Source organism: Phoxinus phoxinus (genome assembly GCF_949152265.1).
Source record: "Phoxinus phoxinus genome assembly, chromosome: 7".
NCBI lineage: Eukaryota > Metazoa > Chordata > Actinopteri > Cypriniformes > Leuciscidae > Phoxinus > Phoxinus phoxinus.
In genome coordinates, this window is record NC_136882.1 from 11,663,859 (window position 1) to 11,681,563 (window position 17,705).

The 17,705-nt window shown below is 37.6% G+C and overlaps 1 protein-coding gene across 24 annotated transcripts in view; it reads right to left on the bottom strand.

The window, feature by feature from the left end:
- mycbp2 (MYC binding protein 2) overlaps positions 1–17,705 on the bottom strand; it is a 113,037-nt gene that overhangs the window by 78,629 nt on the left and 16,703 nt on the right. For all 24 annotated transcript variants that reach the window (XM_079617748.1, XM_079617742.1, XM_079617741.1 and 21 more), the window contains exons 3-11: positions 15,878–16,093; positions 10,214–10,367; positions 9,921–10,117; positions 6,207–6,449; positions 5,645–5,716; positions 5,318–5,414; positions 4,889–4,962; positions 872–1,010; positions 670–746 (exon numbers count right to left, since the gene is read on the bottom strand). In XM_079617748.1, coding sequence (XP_079473874.1) covers positions 670–746; positions 872–1,010; positions 4,889–4,962; positions 5,318–5,414; positions 5,645–5,716; positions 6,207–6,449; positions 9,921–10,117; positions 10,214–10,367; positions 15,878–16,093 — 1,269 coding nt within the window. The remainder of the gene's footprint in view (positions 1–669; positions 747–871; positions 1,011–4,888; positions 4,963–5,317; positions 5,415–5,644; positions 5,717–6,206; positions 6,450–9,920; positions 10,118–10,213; positions 10,368–15,877; positions 16,094–17,705) is intronic.

Genomic DNA, 17,705 nt, shown 5'->3' on the forward strand with positions numbered 1-17,705 from the left:
AATATGTGAAGATAAAAAATTTAAAGAAAAATAAGAAATTATATTGTGCATAAAGAAACTTTTTCTAAAAATTATCATTACCGTAATGTGTTAATTCATGTAATTACATTTTTTATATATATATTTTATTATTTTCAATGGTGATTCTCATTAGATTCTCATAAAAAATAGGGATGCAAAATTAATCGGAATGAAACCGCACGCGATTTGGCAAAGGATGCGATTATTTTATGTGCAGCTTGTCATTGTCAATTAATTCGATTGACAGCACTAATTTTCATACATCAGCTGAGATAACATCAGCGGAGACATATTACAGGAAGATATGACATCAAAGTAAAAAAAGTTATATATATGCATGGCTGAAACGTTCACAATAAGATAAGTAGCATGCATTAAGAAAATACATTTTGATTTAATGCCGACTTTAATGGTCCTTAAGGTTTAAATTCCTAAATATAATTTCTTAAAACCAAACACGTTCTTCACAGGTTTACTGGCAGTTTCCCAATCCTGATCTGCTTTATCTCTGCATCTAATCCAATGCTGTAATTATGCATGACAGAAATAGTTTCACCACCACATGAAGAAGAATCAAACATTTCTTGAACACAGATTCAGTTAAATATGAATGAAGAGACACTGAGGAATATAGAGAGGTATGCCTACCTTCCCAGATGCCGTTTTCATCAAAGCAAACTCTCTGCCAGCTCCAATCAACGCTGCTTCCTCATCAAACCCTGTGCCTGAGGACAGAAACACACACGCCACAAGAGTCGAGACAACACCAAGTCAGCTCATTTCAACACTTGCTTCCTCCTAAACACTGATTGCATGCATAGATGTGTGTGCACTGAAGCACTGGTCTTACTGATGATATGAAGGTCTTTCTCCAGGTCAAAGAGCGAGATGCCACAGGCATGAAGACACTTCCTGGCCAGTTTGAGCTGCAGTTCCTGCTGTAGGGCCGGGTCTGAGCTGGTGGCGTAGATTCGCACCACAAAGCCGTCCTAAATAAACCAAAACACACACACAAAAACATTAATCATCATAAACACTGCCTCTTTCTAGTGCGCCTACATCTTCATGGAACATAAATGTTTGGTACAGCAAGCATAAACGTTTAAGCACAATTTTACAGTTATTAAACGCTTAAGCTGAGCTGAGCGCAATAGGATGTTCTTCAGGGTTGATGTGTGGCATCTTTTCAATGCTAAAGCAATTCTTATCCCATCTAAATATGCAAATTCCAATACAAGCAAGCACATTGAGGCCAGTTGTGGCCCTCCAGGAGCAGGTTTGGAAACCCTGCACTAAAATGTCTTTAAGACATTTTTAATATGTGGTTTGATCATTCCAATTAGTTTGATACAGTGACTTTGGTTTGTCAAAGCAACCAATGGTATGAGTTTGAGGTGGGACTATATAAGTTGCCAAACCAAACCCCCCAGTGCTTAATTTTTAAGGCAGTCTTCAGTAGTGAATGATTTTGCCATGTCGCCACATATGGACTTCCTGGGACTCTGCAGTGTCACTCTTTTACTTGACTTCATTACAGCTTTAATTATGTCTTTCTGCTGGCAGTCGCTTCCACGAGGCGAGTTATTTAGATTCATGCACTGGCTGTGAAAGATCTGTGCATGTATTAGTTGCCGGAAGACTCGAGAGTCATCTTTCAGTCTGAAGGTGCAGTGACATTATGGTGAAATTTCACTGCAAAAAAAGATCTACATGTATTGTCAATAGTGTAGTGATGTATTGAAGCACAGCTCACACAGAAGTCACTTTTAAACCAAGTAGCTTTCTATTGGTCAATGCTGTGAAATTCACATGACCAACTTAAACCTGTTGTGAAATCTGCATGGGGAATTATTTCACCGTCAAGTGAAATCACCCAATCAGAAGTATCTTACTCTTAACGGACACTGATATTAAAATGGACAGTCTTCGCAGTTTCCGCAATTTGGCTTCATTTATTACTTGATTGTTTTTTTTTTTCCATCAGATACCATCCATATAAGGGCTGGAAAAACACGTCGACGTAATCAATGTAAATCAGTTGATTTGGCTAATTAGGCCTAAACTGCATAAACCTGCATTTTGTGATAAATAATATCATTTGGTAAAAGTTCATACATAGAGTTACGGAAATAATTTATTGGAAAATTATTTGTTATTATTTATTGGTAAATTAACCAAATGATTAACAGACTATTCAGAAGAAGAAAAAACAATAGATTAACAATAGAAAAAAATATCGATAGATTAATTGATTGAAAAATAATCGTTAGTTGCAGCCCTAATCCATATTGAAACGAAATGAAAGCATGCCAAAGATTTGTGTGCAAACCAGATTTTTGTGTCAAAAACACACGAGAAGAAGCGTTCGAATAATAGAACATCAGAAGTCACAGACATTCGCATTCGGACGGGATTAGATTTCTCAGAGGGCCGTTGAGTTTGCCAAAAAAACAGTAGGTAATTTACCCTGGAATATTTACAGAGGTTAAGTGAGAAAAACATTGACTGACATGGCAAGATTCGGACGGGATTAAAATCGCAAAGTAGGTCTGTGAAACATGAATTTCTCTAACGTCCCCCTGGATAACTAGTCCCGTTCGAACAGCGCTTTAATATGTTCATCACATGAAGTGATCGTGTCTCTTCAGAAGACTTGATGAATATGGATTACTTTTATAATGTCTTTATGAACTTTTTGAAGCCTCAATTTTGATGTAAAGGACTTTCAATGGAGGTAAAGAAAATGTATGAAGTTTCATCAAAAATATCTTTATTTGTGTTGACAAGATGAAAGAAAGACTTATGGGTTTGAAACAACATGAGTGTCAGCAAATGTCAGAATTTAACTACTGTATATTTTTAAAGTAGCTGGTTTTCAGTGTTGCAGTAATGTGGACTAGATGGCGTATTTTCACATTTTTAAATTATTGTTTTTATTTAAATATTTGATAATCTGATTTGTTTCAATGCCCAAAGAAATTATGCATGCTTGAAGTCTAATGTGACTGCGTCTTAATACTGAACAGTTAAAAAAAAAATTATTGATGACTGGGCTTGTTCCAAAGCTCAATAAAATAGTCATCATCTCAGAGCCTTTGACAACATTAGAGGCTTCAGTCTAAGATTTTAACTATGTTAGCATGCGCATGGGATATGCAAAGTAGCACCCTTACATATACTGGGCCAGTTTCATCCAGAAACACACATGCATAAGTTCAGGGTGTGTACACTATGGTGAGACTAGGGCTTGTAGAGTGTGAGTGAGCATGTGATAATAAATAAATAAAAAACAGAAGACGACACACTGGAGTCTTTGATTTGCAGCTGTTAATGAGCATACAAGTAAGCTTTCAAAAAAAAGCGACGCTCCAGGCAAAAAATCACACCGCTAAGAAATGCACGTCTTTTCCTCCCTCAAAGATAAGTGCCACAGCGGTTCAAAACATTATCCCTCACGACTTCCCTCCTTAACCCCAGCACTCTTCATTCATGTATGCAAAAAGGGATCTTCAAAGGCAGATATGAATATCACATCCCCCTCCCCGTAACTGCTGCCCACTCATGATCAGCCAGTGATATGCACACGTCCAGTGCTGCAGCCCCTCCCCTGCCTACACAGCTATTATGCAAACACACTCAATACACACGCACAGCAGAGCTGAATTCGGCTGAAACAAAGGAGATCAGGTGCTGCTGACAGCCACAATCACACCACTTGAGGCAGTGATCATGTTTTTATGACGTGCAGAGGGAGGGACAGGAAAATCGGTTATAGGTACCGGTAAATAAATAAATAAATTGTGGGGTTCTTGCATTATTATCCATCCATTCCACTCTCATTACAGTCTAACAACCGATTTGAACACGTCTTGGTTGTCTATATCAGTTTGTCACCTAGCAGGTTGGCAATCAACCAATTGGAACTCACATAAACCTCTGAAACTCATTCCAGAGTTCAACATCAGCATGTTAAGCTAATTAGCTAAGCTAATGGCAGGATACTCTAATAGGTACAGAAAAAAAAAAAAAGAAGCACATGTGAATAGTGTTATGTACACACTTCCTTTCAAACGTTTGGGATCGGTAGGATTTTTTTAAAGTCTTGTGCTCATCAAAGCAGCATTTATTTGATCAAAAATAATTAAAAGAGTAAATATAGCATATTGTAAAATATTATTAAAATACAAAGTAACTGTGTTCTATTATAATATTTGTAATTATTTCAAAAAGCAAGTTATTCCTGTAATGGCAAAGCTGAATTTTCAGCATCATTCTTCAGTGTCACATGATCCATCAGAAATCATTCTAATATGATTTGATGCCCAAGAAACATTTTTATTATTATCGATGTTGAAAAAAGTTTTTCTGATTAATAGTTTTGTGGAAACCACAAAAGAACAATTTCTTTGATAAATAAAAAGTAGAAAACGTATGTAACATTAAAAAAACTTAAATGTCATCCTTGCTGACTCAAATACATATCTTACTGACCCAAAAACTTTTAACGGTAGTGCATTATACTACACTATTATTTTTAACCTTTTTTAAATCAATACATTTACTGCTCAGTATAATTATTACAAAAGAAAGCCTGATACTAATATAAGTATTTTTTATATATCATTTATTGATGTATATTAATAATAAATATATCTTGCTGCCATCTTGGATTTTTTTTTCACTTGGCACAATGCATTGTGGGACTGCCTTTATCCTGAATCATGCATACAACGCTGCCTTATAATTTGGCACATTGCTGCCTACCTTTTGGAACAGCCTGCGCAACTGTGATGCCTAAAATGCTACCTAAGAAGACAGCTCACTAGGTTTTGATACAGCACCAACGCCAATGAATAAAACAACTTACATCTTTGCAGGCTGCAATCTGGTTGATATATTCTCCATCAGTGAATATGATGTTCTGTCCATCTGCTTGTAGACCTGAGAAAGAGAGTGAAATTTAAAAAGAAAAACCAAAGTTTTACAGTTTAAAATTATAGTCCAAATTACAGGAACATTCTGTTTTAGAGAGGCTAGTCATAAACAATCTTTAAAAGATATATATATATATATATATATGTATTTAAACAAACGACTTTGAATAACCACATAATATATCTTGAGACATATAGTTATATAGAAAGCTATTGGCTATTTAAGGAAAAAAACGAAAAGCCCTAGGATACCTCCTGTTTTAATAGGAAACCTGTCAACAAAGGGAAGAAAAGTGTGCTTGTCAAGCCATTTATTTGCCCTGCTCTTAGCGATCAATAGCACATAAGAGGGGTGTTTGTACCCGGCATTGTGATGGTGCCCTCCTGCTCCAGAGTCTCTGGGTTGATCTTAATGGCTGCCATGCTGTGACTGTTCATGTCTCGATAGAGCAAACAACCCTGCAAAGCAAACCACCACAAGAAACATGCTTTTGTAAGTTCAATGAATGACATTTCTGTTGTTCACTGAGGTTCAAGGTTGAAAACGTCATAAGCACATAATGCTTTATTTAGGAGATACGATCAAGCTTTCAAACCCGTATCAAGTACTACACACTGATTACGTTGTTGGCGTTATATAAGCAGACAGACAATCAGGAGAAACGCTCATAAAACAAGGAGGTCAATACCTGGGCGAATCCCAGCCATGACCTTTTCTCTTCACGGTTCCTGATACGAGATGTGGAGTTGTACACATGGCCCTGCAATCGATAGCCTCTTATTAGCACCCGCACAAACACAATGATAAACAACTTGCTGCCTCAGCACAAAACCAGATCCACGACTTGACAAATCTCAGAACTGTCCGATTCTGGAGGAAAAAAAGTGTCAAATTTCTCTAATCTATATCAATAGAAAGTAAATGAATACTAACAAAACATAATAACTTTTTACTAGTGATGCACCAAAATGAATTTTTCAATTAACAGAATAATTGTAACTGAAAATAAAGATAATTTAATATTCAATTAATTAACTGAATTTACTTAACACTCAAATAAAAAAAACTGAATTCTTTTCAGAAAGAACTGAAAAGATATATATTTTCAGTTGCCAAAATTTTGGTGCATCACTATTAATTACTAAATTAATTACAGAACTACTTGATAGTAAATTAGTCTGAAAATTAGCTTGGCAACATAACTTCTTTCATTTCCATTGGGTGGTCAGGTAAACATAAGATGTCCTCACCCGCACGGTGCCGCTGTACCCTGAGCCTACTTTGTAGAGACCATCCTTGCAGAGCAGGTAGAGGAAGGAACCGTCCGTTTGAAGCAGACAGCGTTCATCTTCATCCATGTTCACCTCCTTCAGAACCCATTTGTTCATCAGCGCGGCCCGCTTAATGCCGTTCCCGAACCATTCCTGGATCTGGATCTTTCCCACCAGCACCGCCTGCACACTCCTTTGTAGTGCGTTCAGGATTGTGGGGACCTTTTTGGTGCACAAATACAATCGGGTCAGATGTTGAACATACAGTTGAGTATTCTTCACTTAATTCGGACAGAATGCTGTACTAAAATACTCTGACAGGGTTTTCCACACCACTTTTGAGCTTGGGTCTGAATTGATCATGGAGAAACTAGGTAGCACTCAATACAAAGACAATAAATAAACAACATCATTTTTCTTTTATGATTTCCCCACTAGTACATGCAAAAACAAACACAGCGTGACCAGCAGTGTTGAGGAAACAACATTGCATCCAACAAAAAAAAACTACTTGCGTTACTTCATTGCTTTTTATGGAAAGTATGGTACGTATGTGTTACTTTAGCGTTACTTTTTCTCACTTGAGCGGAGCTTGCTTGCTTGTTTGTTTATATTTTTGGTAAATGTAAAGGCCCTGACACACCAAAAGTGAACTGAAAAGGCCTCAGGCTAAATGCTGTACTGACATTCTAGAATGCAAACGAATAGGACATACATGAAGAAACTTCTACACTCTTACTTCTGAAATAATAACAAACAAATTAAACACAAATGTGCTATTTATCTAAAGTAATCTTGCTTATGGTTGAATTAGATAATCAAAGGTCAGCAGCCAATAAAGTGTGATTAAATACATAAAGTATATTTGTGTAATTTAACATTTAATTTTTGCAGGTTTGCCTAATATTCTGAGTTTGCTTTACACTGTTTTGATTCATTTTGAGGGATACTGAATTTCTTTTTGAGCAAGTAAGAGGAGTAAATGCCTGCTCACATTTAGTCTAGAACTACAATAGGCATCATGTTTTCACAGCGCACACAACGCCTCTACACAAGAGATGTAAATGGGAAAACAAAGTAACTTGTTACTTATTTGAAAAAGTAACTCAGATATTTTGTCAATTTAAAAGTAATCAATTACTTTACCAGTTACTTGAGAGAAAAGTAATCTGACTACGTAACTGTGTATCACCAACAATGTCACGATACAATACGCATCACGATATGGATAAATTCGGAATTAAAATTTCTTTTGAGCAGAGATTAATAACAGTAATATCTGTTTATTGAATAACCAGTGTTATAACAGTTGTGATAACTGAAAAACTATTTAGTTTTTGTCATTTGTCAAAAAACAATGAGTTAAATTAAATAAATTTAGAACAGGAGAGAGGCCGCACTATGCATAAATAGTTTTTATTTGCACAAGCGCGTTTCGGCGCGTGCCTTCTTCAGTGTGAAGCGTGTTTGTGCAAATAAAAACTATTTATGCATAGTGCGGCCTCTCTCCTGTTCTAAATATTCTAATTATTCAGGCCAGCACTCTTAAAGTTTACGTTTAATCATTGAGTGAAGCCCGCTCCTATTCCCATTTACTTAAATGAAATAAAACAATTGGCACAAAAAAGCTTAGAATGGCTCTTCCTTTTGCATTTAAAGTCTCTGCCTCAATAACTGAAATGACAATTATAGTGACACTGAAGCGTGTCAATAATGCTCAATGACTAAACAAAACTTAAAACATAATCCATAAAAGCAAAACCTGTAACAACTTAAATTTAACTTAATTTTCTCAAACTCTTTTAAACACCTAGTATTTAACAATTTGGTCAAAAGAATGTGTCCTTTGTTTGAATCGGTCTAATGACTCACTCACTCGCTGAATCAGACTGACATGACTCACTCACTGAAGTTTTGTTTCGAAATGAAAGAGAACTGCCACTGTTATTGTTGTACTTTAAGGCTTGTGAGACTTAAAAGAGTGTAGTTAGTGACTGGTTGTTCATGTGATTATGTGGAGTTACACCCCTACCAAACCTCTCAGCACCACTTGACCTTTACCAGTCCACTCACAAGGACACAGGCCCCCCTTCATCTATCTCACATCATATCCCCAGGACACAATATTTTCCCCGTTTAATATTTATGTGTATCTTTCTTTAACATAAACCACTGTGTCGGTCTTCACCCCACCACAGAGTTCAGCCGGAGGTAGTAAGGAGGTACTTTGATGAATGATGTTACACAGGACAGAGAGGTTTATTGATATACTAAAACATTAATGTTATTGCTTTAGATGCTCTACAGTCAATTCAATAATGACATTTAGTTGTATTGCACTACACTTCTCTGTTCTTTACCAAAGACTCAAGTCTTACATTATGACAGGGTATTGCCAGATACCTCATAATGCATGCATTATTTCCATAATTCTTTTCAAACTATCCATGTCAGTAAATCGATTCGAATCCCAGATTTAATCTATTCATGGAAATCCCGGTTTCTTTTTTCATGTAGAAAAAAATAAGTAGGCTAAATACTGATGTTTGCTACAATGTAATGTTATATTGGTGCATTTAAATGAAAATTAGCAAGAATTGTTTTTTCCATTTATGGAAAATTTTATGAAAAATTGTGAATATATTTTCATTGTATATTGAATCTACTGTGCAACAATGGCTGTTTGGTTGAAAGGATGGGGCTTAATATATAAATAAGTAAATATATATTTTTTAAAGTAATAAATAAATAAATAAAATAACATGTTTAAGCCATTTCAAAGCAAATGCATATGAAAAATATAATCCAACTCTACAAAGCACTTGATCAGAATATACACAACACCCTTTGCTTGTTTTTCACTTTCATTCTGAATCACTTCAAGTTGGACTTGTGCACAGTGAACTGACAGAGACGGATCAGATATCACACTTTACACAAGCTATGCAAGTTACTCATGCTCCAATTAGGGTGTAGTTACCTTGGCAACAACAAATGAACTGAGTTTCTCTGATGTCTAAATCAGTGTGTGATATTGTCAGAGAGCATTAAGACATTTAAATAAGCAAAAAAAAAATGGCATATCATGCAGACGGCAGAAGACTGAAGAGGAGTAATTGGCTGAGGGACTCTGCGCTGGCAGAGTAATATAATAAAGATGGGAAATCAGAGGGATTTGACATTTTCAGGCAATCCGATTGTTGACCTCCAAATGCAGTTGCAGTGACGCCTATCGCATACTGAGAGATGAGCGGTAATGTGCTGTCATCCTGACTTCAGATGGACAGCAGCTTTTTATGTGCTCTAAAATCTCAACCTCACCAAGCAAGAAATCCACTAAACTGTTAAATAATCAGTAACATTGTTCAAAATAAACAAAGTACTCTTCTTAAGTGTGGATCCTTAAAGGGATAGTTCACCCAAAAATGTCAGATTCTGTCATCATTTACTCACCCTCAAGTTGTTCCAAACCTGCATTTTCATTCCTGTACAGAATCTCCATTTGTGGGTGAACTATCCCTTTAAGAAAGAATGCAGAGCAATAGGTGCTACAGACAGCCAGAAAAAAAAAAAAGACAGACCTCACCACATTTTTTGAAGCATTTACTCCAGTCTTCAGTGTCACATGATCTTTCAGAAATCATTCTAATACACTGATTTGGTTCTCAATGCAATCTCAAAACTTTCCCTCACCTGGATGGTCTGGCATGCATGACTGCCATTGTTGGTGAGGATGGCAGACACAGCCTGGAGGGTTTTGCCAGTGTCTCCCCAGGCCACCACAAGGCTGAAGAGGCAGGCACAGGATAACGCAGTGAGGGTCTGACCGGTGGGATCGTTCATCCCTGTGCTCCGCACCGTAGTCTCCAGCAGAAGATGGAAGAGAGACTCTGCAGGTCCAACAGTGGTTCAATGATTGAAATATACAGATTCACTTATACAAATTCACTTACCATTTTATATATGACGAGGAGAAAACATCTTACCCAGCACATCTGGCGGTTCGGTCTGAAAGCTCTCCGGCTGTTGTCCCTGGAGCATATCTAGAAGGGCCTGAAGGCTCCGTAAGCACAGCGACGGGTGCGAGAAACGAGTCTCCTTGATGAGCTCAAACACTCCACATAGCCCAATACCAATGATCTGAGGAGCAGAAGAACATAGCTGTGATATAACATTCATCGATTCCAAATATTATTCCCAGTGTACTGCTGGTTACAGTATAACTTATTTTTCATTCATAATTTTAGCAATGTCTTAATTTGTGGAAAATTTATATATTAAGGTTACAGAAACAAAGAAGTTGCAATCTAAAGTGTAATTTTTTTTCATATAAATTTTCAAAATATTTATTTCTAATATATTAAATATGATGTATTTATCGGCCACCCTGCTCTCTAACATATAATCATCAGCCTTAAAAGAAAATCAATATCGATCAACCACTAGCAAGGCTTGACATTAACTTTTTTGCTCACCAGCCACTGTAACTAGTGGTTTTTCAAAGTTACAAGCCACTCAGCATTTTCTCTGGCCACAATTTTGACATCGATACCATGGAGGGAAACTAACTGTTTGCATGAACACTCACCAAGACTGGCATTTTGACATTATTTTGTGCGGATTTGAATGTTTAAGCACTGAGAGACGGATTTATGTGCGCGCATTTTCAAAATTCAAATTTCAGATTCAAAATCTGTGGGAATGTGTAAAATAATGCACAATACGCAGAATCCCACAACTAAATTCAAGCCCGGTCACAGCAACAATATTCATCCGAAGCAAATGAAGCGAGTGAGTGAGGGGAGGCGGGTTTGTGTGTCAGAGAGATACAGTGTATCTGTTCTGCGGAAAATGAGTATTGGAAGCATTCAGATATTTCAGTATCAATATGTACTTTAAAAAAAAAAAAATCTATATAATTTTTGACAACACTACATTGCACTTAGCTATTTTGAAAACTATATATATTATGTATAAAATTCAACCCGCCACAGTGGCCATTAGGAGTAACTGTGTTACACGCCACTTCTGAAATACACCCGCATTTGACAGGTGTTAATGTCAGGCCCTGACCACTAGTATTTTTACTTCTTTAAGTCCTTCATTCTCTCTCTGTAGGAACATTAGGTCAAGTAATACTGATTCCAGCAAAAATAAATACAATTATGTGGATTATTCAGTATAAAACCATCATCACGTAACAGAAAAGGCCATATTTGATGTTATGGCCAGATATTCAATGACTGGAAAAATCTATTACTAAAGCAACAATGTTGTGCAGTGAGGAGCATATGTGGTTTACTTTGACTGAAAAAGAATAAACAACTGGTTGTCCATGTGTTTTTTGTTAAACTGACTTTTAATACAGTGTTGCCGTCTCACCTAATGGGTTATGGGAGAACCAGCATGTAGAACATTAGGATCACATGAGAATGTAAGTAAGTTTGACTATGCCTCTTATCTAAAAATGTGGTTAAGATATGGATCTTGCCGTTTAGCATATCTTCAGTGACAGTATTGTAGCTGTGAACATCTACCAGTATATTTTAACGAAGGAATCTTTGGGAAGTTTCTTTGTGGAAACAGTTTGTTTCTAAAAGTGCTAGTTGGGCTATCATAGCTAAAGGCCTGCCCTGCACTGGTTCATCTTTCAAGGTCATCATCTAAAAAAGGAATTTGTGCTTTGTCCTAGGACATCTGAGAGAAATAAATAGAAAAATTATCCCGTGTAGCGTCTCTCAAGGTTTGGATATTAAATAAGCCCTCCATCTAAACTCTATGAATAAATTACCTGTCCTTTAATAAATACAGAAATGTGTTAGTGAATCACAACACCATGACAATTTACACATCTTAAAATAACAGGCATCAGGATGTCACAAAATAGAATGTTTAAAGGAACACTCCGACTTTTTGGGACTTTAGCCTATTCACCTTATCCCCCTGAGTTAGATAAGTCCATACATACCTTTTTCATCTCTGTGCGTGCTATAAGTCTGTTTGACGCACCCACCGCTAGCCTAGCTTAGCACAAAGACTGGATGTAAATGGTTGCAGCTAGCATACTAATCCAAATAAATGACAAAATAACGCAAACATTTTCCTATTTACATGTTGTGATTTGTATAGTCACAGAGTGTACAAAAAACAAAGTCACATGAGACAGACATATTTTAACCGTATAAATACTGGGAACTATATTCTCTGAAGGCAAAGCACTGCTACTTGGGCGGAGTGATAACCACAGCACCTGAGACGCGCTCTGAACAAACTCTCTGCTCCTCACCACGGCGCGTCTCAGGTGCTGTGGTTATCACTCCGCCCAAGCAGCAGTGCTTCGCCTTCAGAGAATATAGTTCCCAGTATTTATACGGTTAAAATATGTCTGTCTCATGTGACTTTGTTTTTTGTACACTCTGTGACTATACAAATCACAACATGTAAATAGGAAAATGTTTGCGTTATTTTGTCACTTATTTGGATTAGTATGCTAGCTGCAACCATTTACATCCAGTCTTTGTGCTAAGCTAGGCTAGCGGTGGGTGCGTCAAACAGACTTATAGCACGCACAGAGATGAAAAAGGTATGTATGGACTTATCTAACTCTGGGGGATAAGTTGAATAGGCTAAAGTCCCAAAAAGTCGGAGTGTTCCTTTAACATAGTCTTGGGTCCAATCTGACTTTATTGTTTATTTTTTTTTAGCTAATTTTTTTTTGTCAAATCTGACTGCAGGGCTTGTGAGACTTTAATCAGTGTTATTAACTAACCAGTTGTTAATTTGATAATCTGTAGATAAAGACAGACGTTCACAGATTTTTGTGGTATGATGATTTAAAGTCCCACTCCGATCATATTTTGAGCTATTTTTAAACATTCCCAGTGGTCTTTAAATTATGATTATGCCATTTTTAGCCAAAATCTCAAAACCTGTGCCGTTTTCTGGGACTTCGCTTCAGCAGAGCGGCAGTAGCTCATTAGCAATTCGCCTCTGCGTTGTGGGCGGAGCCATTGGCACGGAGAAGCATTACAGTATTATATATACACGTTAATTATTATTATCCGAAGTTAATCAAAGTTATCACCGATCATTATTTCACTCCGAGACGTCGCGGTAAAAAACAGCTCGACTTCGCCTCAATATTTCATCCCTCCCACAGTGATCAATCAGGACATATTTAGTATCAGTGGATTGCTCGGAATTTCGGGATTATTATGATGCTAATGTCACCGCTCTATCTGAAAAACTGACTGACTCTCTCACGAGTGACACACGAGGGGACAAACGACTGCGACAGGCGAAACTCGTCGCCACCCGGCGTGTGCAAGTCTACTTGAACGAGTGCGGAATTTCACATGCACGAATGTCGCCTGTTGCTTGGCTGGAGGAGGCTGGCTGCCCTCTCTCATTATGTAATGATGTAATTACTGACGGGATCAGTCCGTGTTCTCCAAACTTGAGTTTTGACGATTGATAGACGGTGAAAAGTGACTTATTTGTTACAGTATGTGTTCCAATTTGAGTATGAGCTTGTGGCCCCGCCCAGTGGAGTTACTACGTCACAACTCCAGTCTATTTTAGCCGGCATTTTAGCGTCGGCTACTGATTCACAGCCATTTGAATGTAGAAATACTCAGAAATACAACTTTGAACTTATTTTTCTCAAGATATGTCCTCTAACATCAGAAAAATGGTACAAGAACATGTTAACATCTAGAAAAACATGATTTTCATCGGAGTGTGTCATATTTTTTTGTAGTGCAGCAATTAGTTTATTATATAATATGAAGGACCATGTTTTTAGTAAAAAGTGCTAGAATTGTCAATGGCATCACTAAAAAAAAATAGAAACATTCCTTAAAAATGTTATTGAATTCCTTGATATTCCCATCCCTAAGCATGAGATCTTTGAAGTGGAGATTGGAATTAATCAGCCACCCATCCACATGGCTGTGATGTGAAACGGGGAACAAAAAACAGGAAGAGAGAGAAAAATAATCTGTTGTTTTTAAAGAAACAAATGACAGCTACAGTGATACAAATTATTCTGTGGTTAAGTAAATACTACAGAAAAAAAACTAGTTTAATTTCTACAAGCTTGAATTAAGTAATCAATATAGAACTGACATTTGTGTTTTTACATTTGTTTGTTTTTTTAATTAAAGCTTGAACTTATACGTTTATTTTATTTGGAACTGTTTAGTTTTACAATGATTCTTTAAGATATAAAATTATGTAAAGCCTACTCAACTCGCTGAAATTAGTGTTCCCATAATGCATTAAAATATACTTGAAAGAGTATTGCATAGTTCACTTCAAAATGAGTAAGTAGAAATTACTCATTTTACTGGCCAAGTTAAATGATGTACATATTCTCTTTGTTACAGTCATTTGCTTTTGCAGCACAGAAATATGTGGCATCTTCTAAACATGTACAACACGAACTAACTACATTGTTTGAAGGCGGGTCAAAGGTAAGCAGCAAAATGATGCTGTCTGCTAACACTGCGTAAACTGGATGAAAGTGGCGCGAGGCAACAAAAGCAAATAGAGCCAATAATATTCAGTGATTCTGTCTACACTGGATAACAGTGAGACAGCAGACAACAACCGTAAATTGATGCTATATCTTAATGTACTCCATGTGACTGCGCTAGCAGCTCTACTTACCCAGCGTCGTTATGGATTTTTTCATACCGCGGTTGAAAACCAAGAAATTCCCGCGGCATAGCGGTAAACCGCTTTAAATCCTGCTTTACATCCTTTCTAGAACAGCCAAGAGCTTTCTAGCCTCACAGCTCGCGTCAGCAGCACCTTGCATCGCACATAGACCTTAAAACAATCAGCGGATGGCGGGCAGGTGCGGTTTTGAAAATTGGTCAAAAAATGTTGGTGCAGATGGATGGCGAGTTTTGTGATGCGCTTGCGGATGAAATAATAGCCCATCCGCGCATCTCTAGAATGGAATCTTATTATATGTCATGGGACAACTCGTGAAAGGTCGGATTTGCTCCACCTTTTGATAAGTTTTGTCTAGAAAACCTTGAATCCATGAAAGACACAATGTCATCATTAGACAATCCATGTCATTAGAATCAATGAATCCATGTCATAAGACACAACGTGCACACATGTGCAGGCCAATGTTTTTTGTGTTTTTTTTGCGGTGATGACGGTGACGAGCTCAGTGGGGTAGGCGTCACGTGACCGTGGTATTGCGGTAACCGTCCCAGCCCTAGCGCTACTTTCGACAACAGAACCAATGGACTGGAAATGTTTTGAGCCGTTGCAGCGTGGCAATATGTCGATGCGACAATGTGACACCCAGTGTAGCCACAGTGTAAGATACCTTGTAAAATTACGAAAATCATTTCTAGTGTAAAGGGAGAAAAAGCCTAGACTAATCTGATCTGATCTGATGCTAATCTGATGCTAAAGTTTTGATCACGACCATCAAAGAATCTCAAATATTTAGAACACAGCAGTTTATTCTTATGATATATCACTGCAGTTATCATAAAAAGAAACAAAAAGGCATAAACAGCGCAACAAAAAAATATGCTTAATCATGAACGATAGAACTCAATGACTCGTCCACAGACTAAACCACATGATTGGGCTTCGTATATGCATTGATGACACTCACTGACCTTCGGCAGTTTGACGGCGGGTTCGCGATACTCCTCCTCTTCCTCGCTGTCCGAGTCGCCGCTCTGCACAGAGCTCCGGGAGGCCAGGGCCAAAACGGCTTCCTTCTGCTGCCAGTCCAGCACGCTGTGCCGTACATTACAGTAGACGTTGAACGCAGAGGGGTTGCTGTGGAGTTTGATGTCAGGCACTGGAAAGGCCCCATCCAGAGTTTCTGTCTGCCAGACGATAAAAACACAAAGAATTAGGAGCGATACATAAGAGGAGGGAGGAAGGGAGAACTATTGTGAGGCAGTAGGTTATGATGCATGTAGTACTACAGGCCTTGGGAAACACAGCACTTCATTGATTTTTATAAGGCAACGATTAAATTCTACTGTTTGTACCGAGAACCGTTACACCCAAGACCCCTATTGAAAATGCAGTAAAAAAGCCAACACACACACATTCTCTAACCTCACTTAAATATTGTTTTAGTGTGTCAATTTGTTGCAGACAATGTAATTTTCTCTTCAAATAGTGAATAACAACACACGTTGAGATGTTTCGTCATTCATTGCTATCACTTGTAAATAACGCAAAGCAGTTCTGATCACTGGTAATCGCATGGATCCATCAACCGTAGTATAAACAATACAGCAAACCTGTACAGCATCACACTATCCATCCCATAATACAGCTAACGTTTTTGTCCCATTAATCAATACATCCCCTGATAGGCTTAACTCATGAATTTGTCTTCATTTTTGTCTATCTGCCGATAACAAGGGATGATGTAATGCAGAGAAGGTCATTCATTTTTAGGCAGACACCACAAAGAAATCTACCCCCCTGTGTTTGGCCAATGACACCAGACATCTGAAGTCAGTTAGAAGCCACACATCTATCTATGAGCCATGCCTAGTACCCCAATACAGTTCCAAGGGCTGTGTGATTAATCGTAATTCATTTTCCAATTTCGATTTTGGCTTCCAACTATTATAAAAACAAGACAATCAATGCAATACTATTATTGTGCCACTACCATACCATGGCATCTTCCTTTCCTTCACAGCGGTGCACTTTTGTTCCTCCCTAAAAACCCAAACTTGACACCCTAATGTAAAGTGTTGTAACATTCAGTCTACTGTTGCTAAACTGCGTGACGTGCTTGTTATTAAACCGTGTTATTAAAAGCGTATTAAGCTGCGAAAAGAGATACCGTTCCTAGGAGGCCTCCTGAGCGCGCTCCGATACGGGGATAAAACGTGAATAAGCAAAGTACACTGTGGGCTTCAGATATGTGCCTAAACGGTCTGAAAATAGCCTAGACACAAATATGTTGAAATGCCTTTTTGGCAAGTATCCTCATAAACACAGTCGGTTATGTCTTAAGTGAATGTAAACACTGAGAAAGAGCGAGTGTGTAACAGTATATTGGATCCATGCGTTAGATCTTAAAGGGATAGTTCACTTTAAAATAAAAATTCTGTCATCATATACTCACCCTCAAGTTGTTTCAAACATGTATGAATTTCTTTCTTTTACTGAACACACAGGAAGATATTTTGAAGAATGTCAGTAACCAAACAGTTAACTGGTCCCATTGACTTCCATAGTAGGAAAAAAAAATACTATTGGCTCAAAAATACTACATTTCAGAGACATTTAAAATGACTCATATCATGAAATGAGACCGATCATATCACCCACCAATAATAGTGTTAAATAATCGTGATTTCAATATTGAGCAAAATAATCGTGATTAGGATTTGTCCCATAATTGAGCAGCCCTAACACTTCCTGTGATCTGCTCTCAGTGTTGCAAAGCAAGAACCGCATGGTTAAGGT